General features: G+C 34.8%; 4 protein-coding genes across 5 annotated transcripts; 2 read left to right on the top strand and 2 right to left on the bottom strand.

Annotated features, from left to right (window-relative positions):
• The first annotated feature begins 1,268 nt into the window (after positions 1-1,268).
• On the top strand, positions 1,269-3,953 carry LOC125204029 (probable sugar phosphate/phosphate translocator At3g11320). Its single transcript, XM_048102571.1, has 4 exons — positions 1,269-2,018; positions 2,294-2,397; positions 2,491-2,719; positions 3,439-3,953. The coding sequence occupies exons 1-4, from the start codon at positions 1,578-1,580 to the stop codon at positions 3,583-3,585; spliced, it is 921 nt and encodes a 306-aa protein (XP_047958528.1). The 5' UTR covers positions 1,269-1,577; the 3' UTR covers positions 3,586-3,953.
• Positions 3,954-4,717: 764 nt separating this feature from the next.
• Positions 4,718-6,930, bottom strand: LOC125213502 (disease resistance protein RGA2-like). Its single transcript, XM_048114092.1, has 2 exons — positions 5,348-6,930; positions 4,718-5,264 (listed from the first exon to the last, which is right to left on the bottom strand). Exons 1-2 carry the CDS (start codon positions 6,928-6,930, stop codon positions 4,718-4,720), a joined length of 2,130 nt encoding a protein of 709 aa, XP_047970049.1.
• An 820-nt stretch (positions 6,931-7,750) lies between these two features.
• Positions 7,751-10,229, bottom strand: LOC125219593 (LIM domain-containing protein WLIM2b-like). Of its 2 annotated transcripts, none has more exons than XM_048121646.1 (6): positions 10,017-10,229; positions 9,696-9,884; positions 8,796-8,895; positions 8,682-8,716; positions 8,503-8,592; positions 7,751-8,177 (listed from the first exon to the last, which is right to left on the bottom strand). In XM_048121646.1, exons 2-6 carry the CDS (start codon positions 9,828-9,830, stop codon positions 7,962-7,964), a joined length of 576 nt encoding a protein of 191 aa, XP_047977603.1. In that variant the 5' UTR covers positions 9,831-9,884; positions 10,017-10,229; the 3' UTR covers positions 7,751-7,961. The 2 variants fall into 2 exon arrangements, with proteins under 2 accessions (XP_047977603.1, XP_047977679.1); XM_048121722.1 differs by having other exon boundaries at positions 9,696-9,872.
• Positions 10,230-12,023: 1,794 nt separating this feature from the next.
• On the top strand, positions 12,024-15,207 carry LOC125206729 (uncharacterized protein At2g39910). The gene is made up of 8 exons (XM_048105967.1): positions 12,024-12,146; positions 12,214-12,754; positions 12,854-12,940; positions 13,370-13,560; positions 13,831-14,026; positions 14,189-14,253; positions 14,446-14,547; positions 14,655-15,207. Exons 1-8 carry the CDS (start codon positions 12,106-12,108, stop codon positions 14,737-14,739), a joined length of 1,308 nt encoding a protein of 435 aa, XP_047961924.1. The 5' UTR covers positions 12,024-12,105; the 3' UTR covers positions 14,740-15,207.
• The last annotated feature ends 6,187 nt before the right edge of the window (positions 15,208-21,394 follow it).

Genomic DNA, 21,394 nt, shown 5'->3' with positions numbered 1-21,394 from the left:
GACGAGATACAAAGTGGACGATAAATTTATTACCGAATGATCAATTAGGAATAACCTATAGCTGTAGGTGCCGAATATAAAAATAATGTTAAAATTATAGGAAGGTGTCATCTTCGTTAAAAAAATGAAAATGTTGCTTCCAAAAATTAAGGAATGTTTCAAGGCTTTTTTTGAGATACTTTGGTATTTACGAAACTGCATGTGTATGATATTCTTTACCATTTTTGTAAGTTATTATCTCTGGCGCTAATTTCTATGAGAAAAATAATCTAGTTTGGGAAGAAACATTATTACCTAGTTATGGACAATTAACTGAATTAAATGAAATTAAATGCTGAATAATAACCATATTAAAATATACTAATGCAGTATAACAAACTCTATTTAATAATATCAAAATTAAACTATTGATTAAAATTTACAAAAACCAAATGTGTTGTACTAGCAAATAGAATGAAAAAGAAAAAACTAAATAAAACTAAATAAATAGTGTAGGTCAAATCACCTTTATTGCAGTAGATACTACCTTCATCCCTCAAATTTTGACACGATTTACTATTTTATTCTGTCCCTAAAAATTTGACACACTTCACATTTTATCATTTTTGGTAGTGGACCTCATATTCCACTAATTAATTCATACTTACATTTTATTATAAAACTAATACTTTAAAAGTAGGATTCACATCTTATCAACTTTTTCAACTCACCTTCTATTACATTTCTTAAAAACCGTGTCGGATCAAAGTGTATCAAAATTTAAGAGACGGAGGTAGTACTAAATACTCCCTCCGTCCCATAAAAGTTGAGACAAAACTTTTGGGCACGGAGATTAAGAATTTATATTAAATAAATAGGAGAGATGAAAAAAGTAGGAAAGATAAAAAGAGAGTAAAGTAAATGATTGAATAAAGTAAGAGTGATTAGATGTTTTGTCCTTTATTAAAAAAGGAAATGACTCAACTTTATTGGGACGGACGAAAAAGGAATACGACTCAACTTTTATGGGACGGAGGGAGTAAAACTTTATTAATTTATTTTTACCAATGTTCTATACTAATGTAGTAGATACAAATTTTGTAATTAAAAAAACTAAATAAATAGTGTAGGTCAAACCACCACTATTTATCTCTATATCAACTAACATAATTTTTTAATTATAAAACCAACTTATACTTATATAGTAATTACAGTTACATTTCACCTCAATAAAGTAATTAGTTGATCCATCTTAATTTTAACCCAAACAATTCCTCTCTGTTATTAAAGACTTTCTTCTTCACTGACTCTCTGCATACTGTGAAATCGCCATTTCTTCATCTCTCCCAATCTCCTTCTCAAATTCCGATCTTTCTCGTCTCTGTCAATCCAGATCCCTCCGAATTCAGCCAATGCTGCTCCGATGATCGGATTCGGATCCCACATTTTCGTCTCTCCCCATCCACCCCCTTTTCAGCCCTAATTGATCCAATCAATCCAAAAACCCCTCACTCCCCCAATTCAATCCCTAAATTATACACTTCAATCGCTGATTCCCCCAATTGATTCGGCAATTTCCCAATCCAATCATCAGAACGATGAAATCCACGGGCCGATTCTTCACGATCGGGCTGGTGACGTCGTGGTACTCGTCCAACATTGGGGTTTTGCTGCTGAACAAGTACCTGCTGAGCAATTACGGCTTCAAGTACCCGATTTTCCTCACCATGTGCCACATGACGGCGTGCGCGCTGCTCAGCTACATCGCCATTGCGTGGATGAAGGTCGTGCCGATGCAGACGATAAGATCTAGGGTTCAGTTCATGAAGATCTCGGCTCTCAGCTTGATCTTCTGCACCTCGGTCGTCAGCGGCAACATTTCGCTCAAGTACTTGCCGGTCAGCTTCAATCAGGCCATCGGCGCCACCACGCCCTTCTTCACCGCCGTCTTCGCCTACTTGATGACTCTCAAGAGGGAGGCGTGGTTGACTTACGTGACTCTGATTCCTGTGGTCACCGGAGTCGTCATCGCCAGTGGGGTATGTGTGATCGGTTGATTGCTTGATTTGATTTAGGCTGCTTTTGTTTGTGATTTTGTATTGTTGAGATGATTTTGGGATCGTGAATTGGGGGATTCATATAATGGAAAATGATTCTGTGGGGTTTATCGATTAAAAGAAGGGGTTTAAATTGCAATTTGAATGATAATTGGGATTGAATGATCTTGTGTTAGTTCTAGCTTCAAAGGATATAGTCATTATTCGGATTAGTTAATCGAGTGGTAGCTGATTTCGGTTCGAATTCTTGCTGTTAGGGTGAGCCGAGTTTCCATTTGTTCGGTTTTCTAATGTGTGTCGGAGCAACAGCTGCAAGGGCACTGAAATCAGTGGTTCAGGGGATTTTGCTTTCGTCTGAAGGGTAAGCTTCCTCGTGTTTGTATACCGGTTAATGATAGGGAAGAGATTCGTATCGTTTATGTGGATTTCTGAAAGTTTTTTGTTTTCAATGAAGGGAAAAATTGAATTCTATGAACCTGCTGCTGTACATGGCTCCTATAGCTGTTGTGTTGCTGCTTCCCGCTACGCTTTTTATGGAGGAAAACGTTGTTGGTATCACATTAGCATTAGCTAGAGAAGATGTCAGAATTATTTGGTTGCTGTTGTTCAACTCTGCGCTGGCGTATTTCGTAAATTTGACCAACTTTCTGGTCACGAAACACACCAGTGCTCTAACTCTTCAGGTATTTTTTCTTCTTGTTCATATGTCATAGCTTTTCTCTTATCAATTCTTAATGATTTTTCAACTTTTGGTGAAAAGTAACAAACTTTTTTTTTTCCTTTTGCTTTTCACATCTAAAAGGCAGAAAGTGTAGATGAAGATTGTATCTTTACCTATATGTAGATAATTTGTCTGATAAATAAGCACATTCAATCTAAAGAGCGTTTCCTCGCGAATCATTGATAATTTGATATTATTTTCACATGTGATAATTTGTTGGAATGCATATTTCTTGTTCATATTACCCAGTTGGTGTATTTCATTTTCTGCACGATCAAGTTACATGTATATCTCTACCTGCGGAGGCTGTTTCAGTGGTTTCGAACAGCGTTTATCTCTTCCCTCATGTTTTCTGAGACATTTACTTAAGAATCATTTTGGGTAGAATCTTTTCCCTCGTGTATTTCTGAGTGTGTGTGGAACATATCGACAGCTCATAGGTGTCTAATGGATGAAGGAATCCCCATATCGTTCCATCTTGTGGAAAGCCTTTCTAAAATCTCTTCCATTTCACCTAACATCGTTGGCTTGCTCGTACCTGATTTTGTTTTGGATCAAATTATCTTTTGTTTGCGTATCATACATCATGATCTTATATTGCACAATACCGTGGCTATGTGAAATAATTGTTCGCGGATTTTCCAGCTAAAACTGACCTGTTGTTTCCTCAATGAATATCAGGTGCTTGGAAATGCGAAAGGGGCAGTAGCAGTGGTCGTCTCCATACTGATCTTCAAGAATCCCGTCTCTGTAACGGGGATGCTTGGATACTCCCTTACCGTCATTGGTGTTATCCTCTATAGTGAAGCCAAGAAGCGCAGCAAATGAGAGCGCGGCCATCAACAAAGACGTCATCCATATTGTAATTTGACAGAGCTTGGCCCCGGGAAGACGTATTTTTGCCCAAAGGGCCAAGGAGGAGAGCGAGAGAGCAACAAAGGGTTCGACACGTACCAGCAGTAGTGGAGTAGAAGTATAAATAAGTGACTCAAATGTCTTAATTTTTCCCAATCTTGGCTTCTCAAAGTAAGCTCACTTTTACCTTAATTCTTTTGGGAAAGATTCGATCCATTTACACAGCTTGTGATTATAATTTTTTTACAATGTCAATTAACTATAGACATACACAGAGTTTATCAATTTGTTATCATCCTTACTTCATCAAATGATATATGAAAGAATACTATATTAGCCAATTTTGTTTGTGTATTTTTTGTGCCTAAAGAACAATCTCTCAATATTGTTACTTAATTGTTCCTTTTTGTGGTTTTTACTTTTGATACTAATGCTAAACTGCAAGGGGTATAATTGAAGAAATTCCTAGCAATGACTATTAGGCTCCGTTTGGTACACGGAATTGGAATTGGAATTGGAATTGGATACTAATTACAGGAAACAATCAATCCAAACTTCTTAAATACCTTAACGTTTTCTAATTATCATGCCATAATCATGTGTAAAATGAGTACAATTGTCAATCTTTCTTACTGTATGAATTTTGGCATTGCTTTTCACTCCAAGAAAATTCTCCAACATTCCTTCCTGCACACTGCATCATCTTTTTCTGTCACCACTCCTGCCTCATCAAACCATTTTATTGTCAAATGTTTTCAGTGGTGGAAAGCATGCAAAAATATTATCACAGTAATATAATATTAAATATAATCATAAATTGGAATTAAAAAGGTGGGAAAACGACTGAGAAAAATTACCCACATTGCAAATTATGTGAAAAGATTAAAAAGTTGTGGAAAAATATATATATATCTTCCACTATTTTCCATGTGCTTAGGCAAAACATAACATATTTATTTAATCAATGTAATATTGTGACAGAATTACTCAAAATTAATATAATGAGTACTTTTTTGCAATTACATGGGGCATTTTTATTAAAATGCTAAAATAATGAGATAAATCCGTTTGGTACCACGGAATTGGGGCTATGGAATTGGAGCCTTCAATTCCAAATCTCCGGCAGATTTTTCCAACCTTCCCTCCCCTTCAATTCCAATCCCCTAATTGAGGAGAAGTTGCATCCTTGCAATATGCCATCAACAGTCTCCATTGATCCCATCACACTAAAATCTAATTCCAGGATATGATTACCTCTATAATAGTTAAAGGCCAAAAATCGAGGAAAACCAAGAATTTTCAAACGTGTTAGACGGGCCAATTTAGGCAGACAGTCAATTATCTCGGCTACATTCTTTAGGCTACTTAAATTCACCAACCTCAGTGTCTCAAGCGAGGATCCTAGCAGTTCACATGGCAGATACACCAAAGCATTGCACTCCTCAATCTCCAACTCTTTAAGACATGTGAGGGTGATGCTTCCTTCTGATTGTTGTACGCCCATATGTTCCAAATTTGGACAATCCCTTATAATCAACTTCTCCAAAGATTTGAGGGTGCACAGACCGTCTGGTAGTCCTCTCAAATTGGGGCATTCCAATATCTCCAAACTCGACAGCTTCCAAAAGTTAAAACATGGAGACATTTGAACTCTGAGAGCATGTTACCATAACTGTTATCCATGGACAATAATGTTCGCAAATATTTTGCATTTTTTTCCAAAACACCCTTTGACTTGTCTTCAAGGGACATGTATCGAACTGGGACGATGTCAGATGCATCTTGAGAACCACCTAAAATAGAATATGCAAGATCATGCAGAAGATCGTGCATCACACATTCCACCCGATCATTATATCTTCTTGTAATTTGCAGTAAAGAGTTGTCCAGAAGTATATTGAAAAAGTTTTCTCCCACAACTTCCAAGTCATTATTTCCATCAACTTCAAGAAATCCTTCCGCCATCCAATACTCAACCAATTCCTGCTTTCCAAATCCATGACCTTTAGGAAAAACAGAACAATATGCAAAACACTTCTTGAGTGATGGTACAGACAATTCATCATAGCTCAACCTCAATATATCTGTGATATGAGCTCCTTCATTGTGTGCAAGCCATTTCTGTTCGATTGAGATCCATTTTGCTTTAGTTTTATTTCGCAATACTCCACCAACTACATTGGCGGCTAACGGCAAACCTTTACATCTTTTCGCAATTTTTCTCCCGATAGCCTCAAATTCCAATGGAAAATCTTTTTTTCCAAAGCTTTTTTCTTTGATAATTGACAAACAATCTTCTTCGCATAACTCTTTCAACTCGTGTGGACAATGTGGACTCACAGTTGAAGCAACCTCCTTAATTCTGGTGGTAACAACAATAACATTTCCCTTAATAGAACTAACGCCCAACAAGGATTGGATAAAACCATCCCATGCGGGACGATCTTGATTCCAAACATCGTCAAGAATAAGAAGATAAGTTTCTTCTTTCAAACTTTCTTCCAACTTTTTCATAGTATCTTGCTTACTCATCTCAGTTTCAATTTTATGAGGAGCTAACTCTTTGAGGATTTTCTTTAGAAGAGCCATTGGATCAAAAATTTGAGAAACATGCACCCAAATATATGATCCAAACAGATTCTTTTCTTTTAAAAGATGAAAGACTTTCCTAGTCAAAGTAGTCTTCCCCAATCCTCCCATTCCCACAATAGCATGAATAGAAACACGTTCATCAGTTGTGACACTAGTCATAACAATCTCAACTACTTTCGAGACCTCCTCATCTCTTCCAATAAAAATTGGATCAAGAGTGAACGAGTCAGTTTCACGAGACACATCAGGCAAAGTGGGCACATTGGTGGCAAGCATCTCTTTGAGGCCAAGATCCGCAGCCTCTTTGTTAATGACCTCCAAGTTCTCATTGATTTCTTGGATCCTAAGAGCCATATTTCGGGAGCGTGAATATTTAACGCATGGTGAGGAGAAGCATGAGAGTACCTTATGTTTCATGGGTTTGATGGGTTCGTTGGGCATGATGGGCTTGATTTGTTTGCAGAGGAGATGATAGTTGAACTCATCCAAAACGTTGTCAGCATCGAAGGCCACATTTTCAAGCCTCTTGAGCCACCTTTTGACAGATCCACCGGGAATGGTACGCATCTCTGCATCCTTCAAGAATTGCTGGAGTGTACCCAAACGATCGGTCAGCTTTGCTGCTTCTTTTTTGAGGCCTCGGACAAGTGAGAACTCTTTCTTGGAATGGTCGATGAGGTTTTGAACAAGTACTTGAAGGACGGCGGCAGCAGCTTCTCCCTCCATTCTTTCAGCTGGTGATAATTGTTTCAGAGAGAAGGTTTAGAGTTTAGGAATGGAAACGGATTATTGGTACAATGAGGAAACCAGAGTAGAATTGGATATGCTTTTCTTTTGCTTTTGCTTTGCTTTTGCTTTTGCTATAATCCTTGTCAATAAACTTGATTCTCCCGCTAGCTCTTTATAAGCCAATACGGGCATGAAACTTGATTGCCTGATATTCCCTCCGTCCATGAAATTTTTTCACATTTTTCATTTCTATTTGTCCAACAAAATTCGTCATATTTCAACTTTTACCATTTTTGGTAATGGACCTCATATTCCACTAACTTATTCACACTTACATTTTATTATAAAACTAATACTTTAAAAGTAAGACCCACGTCCTACTTTTTCAACTCACTTTCTATTATATTTCTTAAAACTCGTACCCAGTCAAACTGTGACAAAAGTTGGGAGAAGTAACACATTTCTATCTTTAGTAACTTTCTCCCTACAATTAATATGCATAACCACTTTTTTTCCTCTCGGTGGCAGACGAAGGGAGTATTCAACTTTCTTACTCTCTTACGAAGGGCGATCTGATGCGTTATCCAAGTTGCTTTTCTTTTTGTCGAACTCACATTCTTTTCATATGTGAGTTTCGGGAATATCCCCATTCATAGGTTTGAGATCTACATATATGGATAGAAATGTCCGAATGATTTTATAGATTATGCCATGTCAATTTCCCAGCTATCTATGTCAACATGAACATTGACCATTTTTTTTGGCCAAACTTAACACAATAAAATGAGGTATTGTAGGGTAAAAAACATGAAACAAGTTTGGCAAATGATTTGTGAATTTAAATGTCATTAAAAACAGAGAGGGGAAACACAACTTCCCCCAAATTGTCACCAGCAATGAATGCATTACAATCAGCTGTAGTGAAAGTTACCTCAGAGTTGCAGGAATCGAAATCAAACAGAAATATGTCGAAAAACACACCCACAAAGGCAAGCTCATGCCGATATAGTAAAAATACTGAAGGCACCTCATGTTGAAGAGTCGGGAACAACTGCAGTCGGGCGTTTCATTGATGCAGACTTGAGCACATGGTTGTAGCTCCCCTTTTCTTTGAAGAGCTGCGAAAAATGGGGCTTGCAGTATAGGACGCCGTCTAGGGCAGCATAGTTTGACGGAGTTAGAGAGCATCCTCCGTGAGAACACTTGAAACAGGACTTGTGGTAACTCAGGCTTTCAACAGTCACCTGTAAGAAATGATGAAATGAGATGCATTGTATTATAGTCCCTTGCCAGTGTTCGAACTAATAACATGCGAGAAAAAGCAAACATCTTTCTGTCAAAAACTGTATCCATCTTCTACATAAAGCCTAATCTGTATATAGATGCTTATTGAGCAAAATTTAGGTCGTAAGCACACACAGTGAATGCCAAATGCTACGTGAATATCGCAGGGGCTGAAATGTGCACTATGAGTAAAAGATTTAGCCACATCAGAGCTTTGCAACTAAAATTACAGCTTCGGGGTTGCCTCAGATGTCACTCTATCTGATGTTTAATCGGTATCCATACCTTTTCAAGTGGGTAAGCTGTTTTACCGCACGTTGCACATTTCTCTTGTGTCCCAGAGAACATGCCAGCAGCCTTGCTAGGCGATCTTGTCTGGAATTTTGCAGAAAAACGGAAAAAGAGTCAGGCCGTTTCTTAAGAGCATGGTACAAATGATATAGGCCTAAATTTTGGAAATTTACCATCTCCGGGGTTAACTTCTCAGCTGACTTTGCAGCTGTAGAAATTGCAACGGCACTGATTAAACAAATGAAAACGAAAAATCGTTAAAAGATAGAGAGGAGTTGCAGCCTTACGTGACTGAAAGTTCTTGGTGAAACTGCCAGTCTCCTTGAAAAGTTGCTCATAGTGAGGCTTGCAATAGAGAACACCCTCCATCGACGAATAACTGCTCAGCTGTGAAAAAACGGTGGGAAATTCACGAATCAGTATACATGACCCTTAGGAGAACGAAAGGATCAACATATTATTATCTTCACTAGAAAGCAATTGGTGCAACTTTCACACTTCAAATGCCCAAATGTACTCATTCAACAATTCGAGCTTCTCCCTAACTGATCACTAATATCTTGACATGTTAACTCACAAACATCGAAAGTATGTTATGCTATATACACCGATAACCCAAATGATATAGAAATCATTATTTGTAAAGATGAAAGGCGACCAATCGAACAATATGGCTCCTGTATCACACGCACTTGCAATTATCCATTGCATAATCGATCGATAAGAAGTTTAACATCTTTTCAGAGAGACTTTTACCATGAATCTTCATCCAAACATCATATAACTAATACCTTTATCATGGTTAGGCACAATTCATAGATGCATTCGTATTAACGAGTGAATTCTCGCTTCGAAACAACCAAATTATATGCAACAATTAGGTATAATGAGACCCAAACAGAAAACAACAAAAGTAAGAAATCACAATGAAACTCCCATATCCCAAAATCACATATAAATATGGCTGTAATCACATCATTTGTTAACAGATCATCAAAATACAAACTTGACAAAAGGCAAATCATGAAACATCAAGAATTAAAAGTCTAAACATAGAAAAATGATGGATCTTGAATAAATTCTTCCAAAACCAAAGCAGCATACAACAAATAATTGCAACACAAAAGAAATAAACCACCTTGATTTGATCTCAGAAAACACACAACAATGAGAGAGAGAGAAGCAACCTTGAGGGTTCCTTTGCAATGGGAACATTTGAAGCAAGATTTGTGATAGCTAACTCCATCAGCAGACAACAATTCCACTGGATAAACAGTCTTCTCACAGGCCTTGCATTTCTGCTGCGTCCCAGTGAAAGACATTCTTCTTCTATACCTCTTTCAACCACCCAAAAATCAATAGATCTGTAACAGTCACTGCAAAAAAACTCCAAAATCAAGCAGTGATTTCCACTGTAACAGCCGATCTACAGCTTAAAGCGAAGGATTCACATCAAAATGGAGTCTTTGAGTGAATGTTAAAAACCCATCTGGTCAAAATTACATTACCTCGAAGGAAGAGGGAAAAAAAGCAATCGAGGTGCTTGAAGAAAAGCCGTAAAGGTGCAAAATTGGTGGATGGGACTCCCCACCTCGAATCTCACTTTAGTTATGCGTTCTCGACAAGGGAGAGAGCACGAGATGATGAAGAATAATGATGATTGTGGATATAGAGAGAGAGAGAGAAAGAGATGGTAAATATCTGCGCAGTTTGACTCTTGTAATGAAGATATTCCTCAACCTTGTCAACAAGTTCTATTTTGTCCTGTTTTTTTAGGGTCAAGGGCATCCGCACCTCGGTGATCTTGGTGCGTCGCGTTGGCGCGGAACCAAAGCGAACCGAACTGCGCGTTGGATTAGGGCCATTAAGCTATGGGATGAGCGGGGTAGCTCGCACGTGGGGGAAAAGTTTGGCGAAACGCTAATATTGGTATTGACTTAAATGACGCATAGTGTGACTATTTTTTGCACGAAAATTAAGAAAGGTGTCAGGTGAGATAATTGAAAGATAATAGTGAATATACGGAAAAGAAGAAAGAGTAAGTTTTGCTTAAAGAATAAGTATTCATTTTGCTTTAATATCTCGATAAGAAATACATATCGCTCACTTTAGAACGGAAAGAGTATATAAATAGCAGTTCATTTAAAACGAAAATGAATTCGGAGAGGCTAAAGGATGGATGGGATGGGGTGCTACGAAGTTCGAGGTAATGGGCTTGAAAGCCATTGCCACCCGTATTTTTTCGCTTATATGACTTATAAATATGAATAATGAATACGAGAAATGGATAAGAGATAATTATACTATCAAAATTTGTGAAAGAGATGAGATGATCCATGATAATTGAAGAAGTTAGATTAGTGATATTGTATGTGATTTCGTCAATAGGAACTACGGTGTGGTGTCAACTCCAACTAATAATGGAAGAGATCAGATGAAAAAGAGATAGAACGATGAAATGTAACTCAGATGGTAAAATGCTTACTAATACTATATTTTTTTTTAAGAAAAGAGAAAGAAAAAAAATTGACTATAGCCTATAGGTAAATTTGTGGATGTATGTCTATGGATCCTATGAGTTGGTGTGGGGCCCAACTACTTGTTTTACTTGTTGGTGGCCTAAAAAGAGGTTGATTAAAGAGAATAAAATCTTACTAGCCTTACTAAGGAATATCATTATTAGAAGTTATTTAATGTTTGGAAGACATTCTTTCTTCTATTATTTGGATCCACTCATAAGCCACTACGCCTAATTAAAAATCTCTATTGATCAGTCTTATACGAGTAGTATATTCATAGTGGAGTAGTACTTCTCTTTTTATGAAAGTAGGAGAATTAAATAGTTAGGAATCTTAATTGAATTCTCTATCTCCAGGTAAGAAAAATGTTTACTTATTAATTTATTGTAAATAGGAGTATAATTTATTATTCATTTAACACTGTTCTTAATTTTCTATTAAAAAAAATACCTCTATTAACAAGGAACGGATGAAATACTTCTTTTGAAGATATTTTCATAAAAAATTACTCCCTCCATTCAACTTTAGGAGTCCCAATTAATCAATTTTGGGCATCTCTCTTTAGGAGTCTCGGTTGAGATAAATTAATAAAAAATGCTTATAAAGGGTTAAAAGTGGATCCCAACATCCACTACAACTAATACAAAAGTTTTAAAAGTGGGTCCCAACATCCATTATAACATTTATTTAAAAGTGGGTCCGGACATCCACTACAATATTTATTTATTACACACTCAAACACTCTTTTCTTAAAACATGTGCCCGACTCAACCGGAACTCCTAAAGCAGAACGGAGGGAGTATTATATATTTCATCCTACAAAATTTAGAATATATTTACATCCAAAAGTATTTTGTATGGACATTTTAATCAAAAATTGAAATATTGAATATTTCTTTGCAATTATTTTAGAGTTAATTTTTTTTATTAAAATACTAAAACGATATAAGCAAAATCGAATATTAATACGCAAACAATATGATGAAATTGGGGTATCAAATTATACTATGACGTAATTAATTCATGTTATTAAACATTTCATCGAACAAGAAAGGTGCGAAGTGCAGACCAGTCTTCAATGGCGAATTCATCTTCTTCCCTTCTTCAAGATCTCATCAGGTAACTTCCCTCTCTGTATTCTTGGGGGTTCGGTGCGAAACTTCTTCTAATTTCCCTAATTCCGCAGATTATCAGAACCTCTGAAAGAATCACTCCTCCAAACCCATTACGCTCCGCCAGAAACCTACGCCACTTTCTCCGTTAAATCGGAGCTCATCTCTCTCTTGCCAGACGCAGCAATCTCCGACGCCGCTCTCCCAAGCAAAATCAAAGACTTCGCCTTGTTCTGCGCGGCGTTGGCTTCCGCTTCCAATTCCACCTCCCAACACCTCTCGTGGATCCCCAGCTCACTCTCAATTCACGCCGCTTCCGCTTTCGAAGAATTCTCGAGTGCTTACTACGGTGATGGTGACGACGATGACGCGCACGCCAAGTGTTCGACGAAAGGCGTAGCTGAACTGGAGTTGGATTTGCGTGGTGCGGCAGATAATGGAAAGAAGCTCTTGATCGAGCTCATACCGGAGATCTTTCCATTGCTGAAGGATAGAATTAAGGAGAGTGCAATTGATGCGAAAGACGAGAATGATCGAGTTTCAGCTGCAAGTGCTCGGGCTCCAGTGGCCTCCGCTGTTTTGGCGGCCTATCAGCTGAGATGGATTGTTGAACAGGTCACTGTGTGTGTTGAATTTGTTGCTATTCTTTGTTATTGTGAAATTGGATTTTAAAAAATGAAATTTTTGATGATCTGTGCTTGTTAATTGTTATAGGTGGATGCTCCATATATAGGGAAGCTTTGCTTGTTGATGATCCCGTGTTTGTTGACGGCGCTTGATCACTGGTCTCCAGAAGTGAAAGTAAGTAATGTAGTGGATGTTTACTTCTTACTTTTCTTATATTGTTTCTTCATACATTGTAAGTCTTTAACCTGCTGTCTTGTTGCCTTTTATGCTTGCCAAGTACTTGTGGTTCCTCCTCGGGAATTTTGTGGATAGCTAATCGAACTTTCGGGGTAGCTATATAATATTTGATATATAAATTATCTCAATTTTGGAGCTAAGACTAAAATGAGTGAAGTTAAAAAGGAGTAGCAGAAGTGATTGTATTTTTTCACTCTTTTAACCTTTAGTTTAGTTTCTTGAAATGGTTTTGTACTTTAATCAAGCTTGGTTGTGGATCTCTGTGTAGTTCTTTTATCCTTTCTGGCGTCATTATACTTCCATACTTGATATTTCTGAAATATTTCATTACCTCCTTAAACTGAGCCTTTGGGTTTTGCTCTTCAGGGCCAAGGCATGATAAGCTTTATACATCTTGCGAAAACAGTAAATGCTGCAGAGATTGGTGGATATGCGGATGTAGTTCTCGATGCTTGCTGTCAAAACATTGCTTCTGATGATGAGATATGGCAGTATGTGGTGGAGATGTCAGTGCTTCTCATCGCGTTACTTCAGAAGAATAATCCTCGTAGTTCATGGTATTGATTTAATCGTCTGCTTATGCCCCCCTCGTACTATCTGTTTAGAGAATTATTCGGACTATTCGTTAGAAGACAAATAGAAAAAAAGTAAACAAAAAAGTATGCCTTTACCGAAAGTCACCTTATCCTCCTTTCAATTGAGATGCAAGATTTAATTTATGGATTTTTATTTTCTCGTAAAGCGTAACCTTGTACTTTTAAAAGGTAGCAGACCTATAGGCATAGTTCTGCCGATTTCTTGTTCATTGACTTTGTTATTTTATCTAGGTGTGAGAAGCTGCTGAGTGAGATGTTAAACCATTTAGAAAGGCAACCAAGAAATAAGCAGCGGCGTGTTGTGTGGCTAACACACAGCGAGCCTTTGCTCGACACTCTTGGACTCGTACTGCTAGCCCATTTTAGACGCCTTTTCCCCCTTTTCTTCAAATGGATGCATGCTGATGATGACGAAACTGTTTTATTGGTAAGACTATCATTTAATGATTTTATGTATTGTGAGAACCATTACTTTTTTATGCACTTCTTAAGACCCTTAACGTGAACCATTTATAACTCATTTGGTTATGCTTTTAACTCGTTGCTCTAAAACTATCATTGTTCCTCATATACACCTTCCTTACTTCAGGTTCTTGAACGTTTGACGGCTGTCGTGAGACTTACATGGATAAGGAATTCTCCACACATAGAAAGGTATTCTTTTGAGCTGTTCCTCGTAGCAGCAATATGAAAACTACCTGAGCATCAAGATCTGGAAGTTTCTATGCAGCTATTTACTTTCCATTTTCCAGAAAGTTTATGTTTTTTAGATCTTCAAGCCGACCTTTATGGCGCTCTGATTTCTTAATGAGTTTCAACTTAGTAATGTTTATTATTGTCTCTCAGGTTGATTGACGAACTTGTAACTCTATATAAGGATGCAGCATTGAAAGTAGCTCGTGAAGATATTCGATCACTAACTCTTCAGATTCTAAAGCTGATCCAGACGTGAGTGTCATGCTGTTTATAGTGTTAAAAAAAAAATCGGTTTCTTGTCATATTTTCCTCCTACATGGATTTATATTCTGCATCTTTATCCTTCTGTTGATTCATAGGTCGAAAAGACCACAGTTCGATGCAACCTGGTTGAAGTATAAAGATGACCCAAACTTAGCACCTCTCGTGCCATCCTTAACCTAAAGAGATCGCCTATTGGTATACGCTCGTGCCTTTCACTCCCTTGAGGTAAAATCAGAAAAAATACGATTGGTACGTCTGGAGTTCAATGATGACATGCCCCATTGGTATACGCCCTGTGCATATGCAGTGGCCTCAATTCTACGATGCTGAGAGAAAGGTAATTTGAGACGCCAATGCCACAGACTTTAGGCACATTACGATGGCTGCTGCACCCTCATTAGGCTTTTGCTGGTACGCAAGTGAAAGGCTCGTTGCTACTTTACCGAGTGTGAAAAGGACCAGACGATCTTGATGCATATTCGGACTCTGCAGGCCCTTTGAAGATGAAAAAGAAGTTTCTTCCGCAAGGAGAGCTTTTTATTTTCTTTTTGGTTTTGGTGTTTCTACCATTTCAAGAACCAACTTTTGCAAATCGCAATACAACTTTTGTTGAAGATATTCTTTTCATAATATATTTGGGTTTCAATATCTAAATTCTTCTAGCAAAAATTTGAAGATACGTCGTTCGTCCATGATTAAATGACTCAATTTGACTTGACATGGGTTTTTAAGAAATTATGATTTTACGAAGAAAAGTTTATGAAAAAAATGTAATGGGATATGAAATTTATTTTAGATACTAGTAAAAGTTTATTTTTGTTGAATCATTTCAAAGACTGGTATAATAATATAACTCCATTTAGCTAAGAAAGAAACTAAAAACAATGAGTTTGCAATAAAAAAGTAAATAAAAAAATATGTGAACCACAATATTGATATTATGGTATCTATATAATTTTTAGTATGATTAAAGCTAAAGATGCTCCAATTTAGTGGTTATCACCCTCACACCAAGTACTAAACAATCTTGTCATGTGATCAAATCTCAATGCAATATATATATATATATATAGGGGAGCAATAGGGCGCATCCTTAATTAGAATGCTAACGTACATCCAACCACGTGCTGCCATGTGGCACGAAAAATGCAATATTGTATATATAAAAATGCAATACACATTTGTGAAGTTGTTCATGCATTTCCGCAGATTGCATTTTAGTTATAGGAAAATTGCATTTTTTATTGTTAAGTTTTGCATTTTCACATAATTGCATTTTATTTTGTTAAGTTTTGCATTTTCACATATATAAATGCAATCCGTATAGATATAAAATGCAAATTAAACAGTCAATATCGAAAATGCAAAACTCAACAATAAAAAATGCAATCTTCATATAACAAAAATGCAATCTGTCGAAATTCATATTGCATTTTTCTGTATATAATATTGCATTTTTCGTGCCACGTGGCAGCACGTGATTGGATGTACGTTAGCACTTTAAAATTAGTTAGCATATTAGTACATCCCTATATATATATATATATATATATATATATATATGGAGATGATCAAAACAAGTATGTGTTTAAATCCAGAAATGCAGCCCAAATCTTGGCCCTAGGATTAGATGATCTAATGGTCAATAATTAACCCAAAACACGGAAGGTCATAATTAAGTAGTTTTAGGTCATATTATAAGATTTGGATTTATGTCATGTTAAGATCATTTTAGGTCATGCTTTGTTAGCATGACCTAAAAATAAACTAACTATGACCTAAAAATGTCTTACGTATGACCGTGTTCTGCATTTCTGTATTTAAATCTGGTCTTCATAGATCAAAACCATATATATATATATATATATATATATATATATATATATATATATATATATATATATATATATATATATATATAGGGGTGTACTAGTATAACAACTAATTTTAAAGTTACAACGTACATCCAACCACGTGCTGCCACATGGCACGAAAAATGCAATATTGTATACAGAAAAATGCAATACGCATTTGTAGAAGCTATAAATGAATTTCGGCGGATTGCATTTTTGTTATATGCAGATTGCATTTTTTATCATTGAGTTTTGCATTTTTGATATTGACTGTTTAATTTGCATTTTATATATAGACGAATTGCATTTTTATATGTGAAAATGCAAAACTTAACAATAAAAAATGCAATTTATGTGAAAATGCAAAACTCAACACTATAAAATGCAATTTACATACAACTAAAATGCAATCTGCGAAAATGCATATACAACTAGATTGCATTTTTGTGTTTAAAATATTGCATGTTTTGTGCCACATGGCAGCACCAGATTGGATGTACGTTGTGACTCTAAATAAGGGGGCACCCTAGTGCTCCCCTATATATATATATATATATATATATATATATATATATATATATATATATGGTTTTGATCTATGAAGACCAGATTTAAATACAGAAACGCAGAACAAAGTCATACGTAGGGCATTTTTAGGTCATAGTTAGTTTATTTTTAGGTCATGCTAACAAAGCATGACCTAAAATGATCTTAACATGACATAAACCCAAATCTTATAATATGACCTAAAACTACTTAATTATGACCTTCCGTATTTTTGGTTAATTATTGACCATTAGATCATCTAATCCTAGGGTCAAGATTTGGGCTGCATTTCTGGATTTAAATGCATTCTTATTTTGATCATCTCCCTCTATATATATATATATCCCTGTGTATTCAGATTAAAACCATAATGTATATTAAAACATCAAACCATGTAAAATAATGTACATTATACACACTAATAATGTACATTTTATTCATGTATAATGTACTGTCAGCATAATGTACAGAATTCATATAATGTAAATGTACATTATGAGTGTGTACAATATTTAGAACAGTACATTATACATGAATAAAATATACATTATTAGTGTGTATAATGTACATTATTTACATGGTTTGATGTTTTAATATACATTATGGTTTTCATCTGAATATACCCCTATATACCCTATATATATATATATATAGGTTTGTGTTAAAATGACAACCCCTCTTAAAATGACAATGTGACAACGCTTATACAGCAATATATATATATTATATATATAGGGATGTATTCAAATCCTTTTCATATCTTTTGTCCTTTTTTCTTCTTAATCCTAGCCCCACGATTTTGTCATCTGACGGTTAGATTAATGCCACGTGTCATTTAATAATGCACATTTTCATTCTAATAATGCACAGCGGCTAATAATGCAACATTATAGACTAATAATGCACATTTTCATTCTAATAATGCACAACAGCTAGTAATGCAACATTATAGACTAATAATGCATTGATCACAACCATCCAATTCAAGGATCCAAGGGCTGAGATTAAGAAGGAAATAGGACACTTAGGCTGCAAAGGAGCCTAACTACTAAAGGTATCCACTGGCAGATTCAGTAACTATTTTCCATACTAATTTGTAAATATATCAATGGATGAGACAGTTGACACAAAAATTTAGAGCTGTTCCATATCCAAAGGCAGAAATTGATATCGTAACCATTTAGTTAGGAATGAACAAGTCTCATGCCTTTAATTTTAAAATTAAAGTAATGATTTTGAGCTAAATCATTAATTTAATATTTAATATACTAAAACGGATTGGTTTAATAAATTTCATAAAAAGAGTTAAAGTTTTGAAATTTTACACCCAATTAGTCTGAAATGAAAATTGTCCGAGGCCCAAATGAATGAGTTGGAAATTTCTTGTTACCTCACTTTGTAATTTGAGGACAAGCGCTAGTATTCATTTAGGATCATAATGGAGATACAATTATTTGTGTTTGGAAAATTTTATAAAATAATTATAATTTAGGATATAAAAGAAAATATTTTTAAGCTGATAATAAAAATTATCTTCATTTTTTTTATTTTCTAGAACACTTCCATTATATCCCTTATATACTTTTTAAAAATGTTGATGGTATAGTTATAAATGTAAATTTTCGTTTTTAAATGCATTAAAAATATTTTGCTATTTTTTTTGTAGTGAAGGTTTTGTATTGTATTTTGATTTTCTCCTACATTTTATAAAGAAGATTAATAAAAAAAATTAATGATTTGTATATTATCTGGGGTTAAATTCATTTATTTATTTTAAAAAATTAAGTAACATTTAAACTTTTCAGTTCAAAGAGATTATTTTAATTGAAAGAAAAAACTAATTAATGCTGCGCATATTTCAACCTTCCAAAATTTGACTTTTTAATTGCTTATGCAAGATGCACACCATCAAATGGTTAATGATAAGCTATCTATGAAAAAACAGAAAATAATTATATGTCCTTTTGAAAACTCGAAACTAATTCAATAATTGTGAAGATTTTTATACGCAAATTTCAAAATTTATTAACTATAGTGAGAAGTTTAGACTAAGTCAAATAAACGGTGCATTAATATTCACATAATTTAAATATCCGAGGAATTACTTTATTATAAATGGAAAACAAAATCTTATTATCTACATTTTCCTTATTATCAATCTTAAATTTGAAAATAGATAAATAGAGAAAATTACATTAATGGTAAATTTTCTGTATTTAATATTATTGACCAACAAATTTAACATTACCCCTCACCTCCAGTATAAAATATCATAAGCTATCTTCAATTTTTCACATCGAAAATACAATCATTGAACAAAATGTCTCGTACATTCTCTTTCTTGATGCTCATTGGAGTTTTGATTCTTGTGATGACTCCATCTCTAGCTCGTGATTTTGACGAAGATGCATTGGATTCTAATACATATGAAAATAATGAAGATGAAGAGATGTTATCGAATATAGAGTTGCTCAAGCACGACCACCGCTTCGACTACCGCCACCGCCGAGGTCGTCACGCTCCTTCTCCTCGAAGCCATGGCTCACCACCAAGAATCCATCGCCACCACGCTCCACCTCCCCAACACCACCATCATGCTCCTTCGCCTCAGCATCACCACCACGCTCCACCTCCCCAACACCACCATCATGCTCCTCCGCCTCACCATCACCACCACGCTCCTCCTCCCCAACGCCACCATCATGCTCCTCCGCCTCAGCATCGCCGCCATGCTCCTCCACCGAAATATTATTAAAAATGTATCGTTATTGAAGAAAATAAATTTAGTACTTTACTTATTATGATAAGTACTGTAACACCCGTGCTATGAACGTATCTTTAATTTATTTTTATATCCATCCACATCTACATTACATTTTTCTAATGCATGTTTATTAAAGAAATACCACTACAACAAAGAGAACGTCTAGGGACATTTTCTAATGTTATTAAGGATGTTAATTTATGTGTCTAATTATACAATCAACGCTTTATAAAGTGTCTTTATTGTTGGTAACTCAATTAAAATTATAAGACACAAATAAAAGCGTCCTAAAAAAACAAAAGGTCAAGATAATTTGCCCTCACACAGTCACATATAGACACTTTCTTTTGTGTGCTAAATTATGATTAATTTTAAAAAAAATTAAACACTATTAATTACATCTCAATACTTGTATCCTTTAAAAGATATTTTTTTTAGCTTCCACTTTTATTTAGTCAATGTAATAAAAGTAAAAGGTTATACAAGTGCACTATTTTGACTTGCATTTTCTATTCACGGTGGGAAAGAAGTTGCAAGAGTTTATAAGGAAAACTTTCAGACACATTGTTCAATTCCATTTTCTTTTTAAAAATGTCTAAATTAGAAAATGGTGATGGTGATGATGATAGATATGGATTTTTACATATGAGATACAACAATATTAACCCACAAATCTAAATATAACATCAAATTTCTTTTATAATAAAATGTTTTAAACTTTCTTCAATATCTCTCGTCTAAATAAGACATCTAAGAGCTATATGATCAATAATCAATAGCAATGAGAATCAATCAAATAAAGGAAGATGAAAACGACGAATTTATCCATGTGGATATTAATCACTTTATTCAACCAATTATTCTTTTTTTTTATGCTTTAACCGCTTTTATCTTCTCATTTATGTTTTATTAATTATGCCTTAAAATTCTTAACGTAATTATCAATACTATATTTAATAGTTAAATGTATTCCGCTTTTGTTAAACTCCTATATTTGTCAATTAATTAATCAAGAGAAAATAGTTTTTCTAAGTAGCAAGTAATTAATGTGAAATCTTGTTTTTAAAATATTTAAAATCAAAACTTTCTATACCAATGTGGAAATTTCTTGTTACTTCACTTTGGAATTTGAGGACATCCATTATAAAAGATTGATCTTTTAAAGATATGAAAAATGGCGATGCAATTATTTGCGTTAAAAATATTGAAAAATAATTATAAGTTAGGAAGTAAAAAAATCGTTCTTAAGTTGATGATAAATTATTTTAATCTTTTATTTTTTAAAGGATACTTCTATATGCATTCTCTAATTTTAGTTGGAACACAAATAATAAAGACGTTTTAATTTAAAGTGTTGATAATATATTTACAAACGCAATTTAGCATTCTTAATGATGTAGTTATTGTAAAAGTTGTTCTTCAAGACATCCACTTTCGCAATATAGTATATAATATGGGGGTCAAATTTATTTATTTTAAAAAATTAATAATTATTTAAGTGTTTCGAATCAAAGAGATAGTTTTAATTGAAAGAAAAACTATTTATGCTGAGGCATATTTCAACCTTCCCAAAATTTGATTTCGTACTTGCTTAAGCAAGATGTACACTGTCAGAAGGTTTTTCATTAGCTATCTATAAAAAAAATAATTGAAGTAACTATTTTTTCAAAAA

Source organism: Salvia hispanica, chromosome 1 (genome assembly GCF_023119035.1).
Source record: "Salvia hispanica cultivar TCC Black 2014 chromosome 1, UniMelb_Shisp_WGS_1.0, whole genome shotgun sequence".
NCBI lineage: Eukaryota > Viridiplantae > Streptophyta > Magnoliopsida > Lamiales > Lamiaceae > Salvia > Salvia hispanica.
Note: the sequence above shows the minus strand (reverse complement) of the source record. Positions and strands in the feature narration are given on the sequence as shown.

What these genes read in the sequence shown, in the direction of transcription:
- LOC125204029 (XM_048102571.1), top strand. Translation starts at nt 1,578, where the DNA reads ATGAAATCCACGGGCCGATTCTTCACGATCGGGCTGGTGACGTCGTGG. An exon ending in ATTTTGCTTTCGTCTGAAGG is followed by an intron (nt 2,398 to 2,490) that starts GTAAGCTTCCTC and finishes TTTTCAATGAAG; the next exon opens with GGAAAAATTGAATTCTATGA. An exon ending in CCAGTGCTCTAACTCTTCAG is followed by an intron (nt 2,720 to 3,438) that starts GTATTTTTTCTT and finishes AATGAATATCAG; the next exon opens with GTGCTTGGAAATGCGAAAGG.
- LOC125213502 (XM_048114092.1), bottom strand. Translation starts at nt 6,930, where the DNA reads ATGGAGGGAGAAGCTGCTGCCGCCGTCCTTCAAGTACTTGTTCAAAAC. An exon ending in TACATGTCCCTTGAAGACAA is followed by an intron (nt 5,265 to 5,347) that starts GTCAAAGGGTGT and finishes ACATGCTCTCAG; the next exon opens with AGTTCAAATGTCTCCATGTT.
- LOC125219593 (XM_048121646.1), bottom strand. Translation starts at nt 9,830, where the DNA reads ATGTCTTTCACTGGGACGCAGCAGAAATGCAAGGCCTGTGAGAAGACT. An exon ending in CACCAAGAACTTTCAGTCAC is followed by an intron (nt 8,717 to 8,795) that starts GTAAGGCTGCAA and finishes CAATTTCTACAG; the next exon opens with CTGCAAAGTCAGCTGAGAAG. An exon ending in CAGCTTACCCACTTGAAAAG is followed by an intron (nt 8,178 to 8,502) that starts GTATGGATACCG and finishes CATTTCTTACAG; the next exon opens with GTGACTGTTGAAAGCCTGAG.
- LOC125206729 (XM_048105967.1), top strand. Translation starts at nt 12,106, where the DNA reads ATGGCGAATTCATCTTCTTCCCTTCTTCAAGATCTCATCAG. An exon ending in CTTCTTCAAGATCTCATCAG is followed by an intron (nt 12,147 to 12,213) that starts GTAACTTCCCTC and finishes CTAATTCCGCAG; the next exon opens with ATTATCAGAACCTCTGAAAG. An exon ending in AATTCTCCACACATAGAAAG is followed by an intron (nt 14,254 to 14,445) that starts GTATTCTTTTGA and finishes ATTGTCTCTCAG; the next exon opens with GTTGATTGACGAACTTGTAA.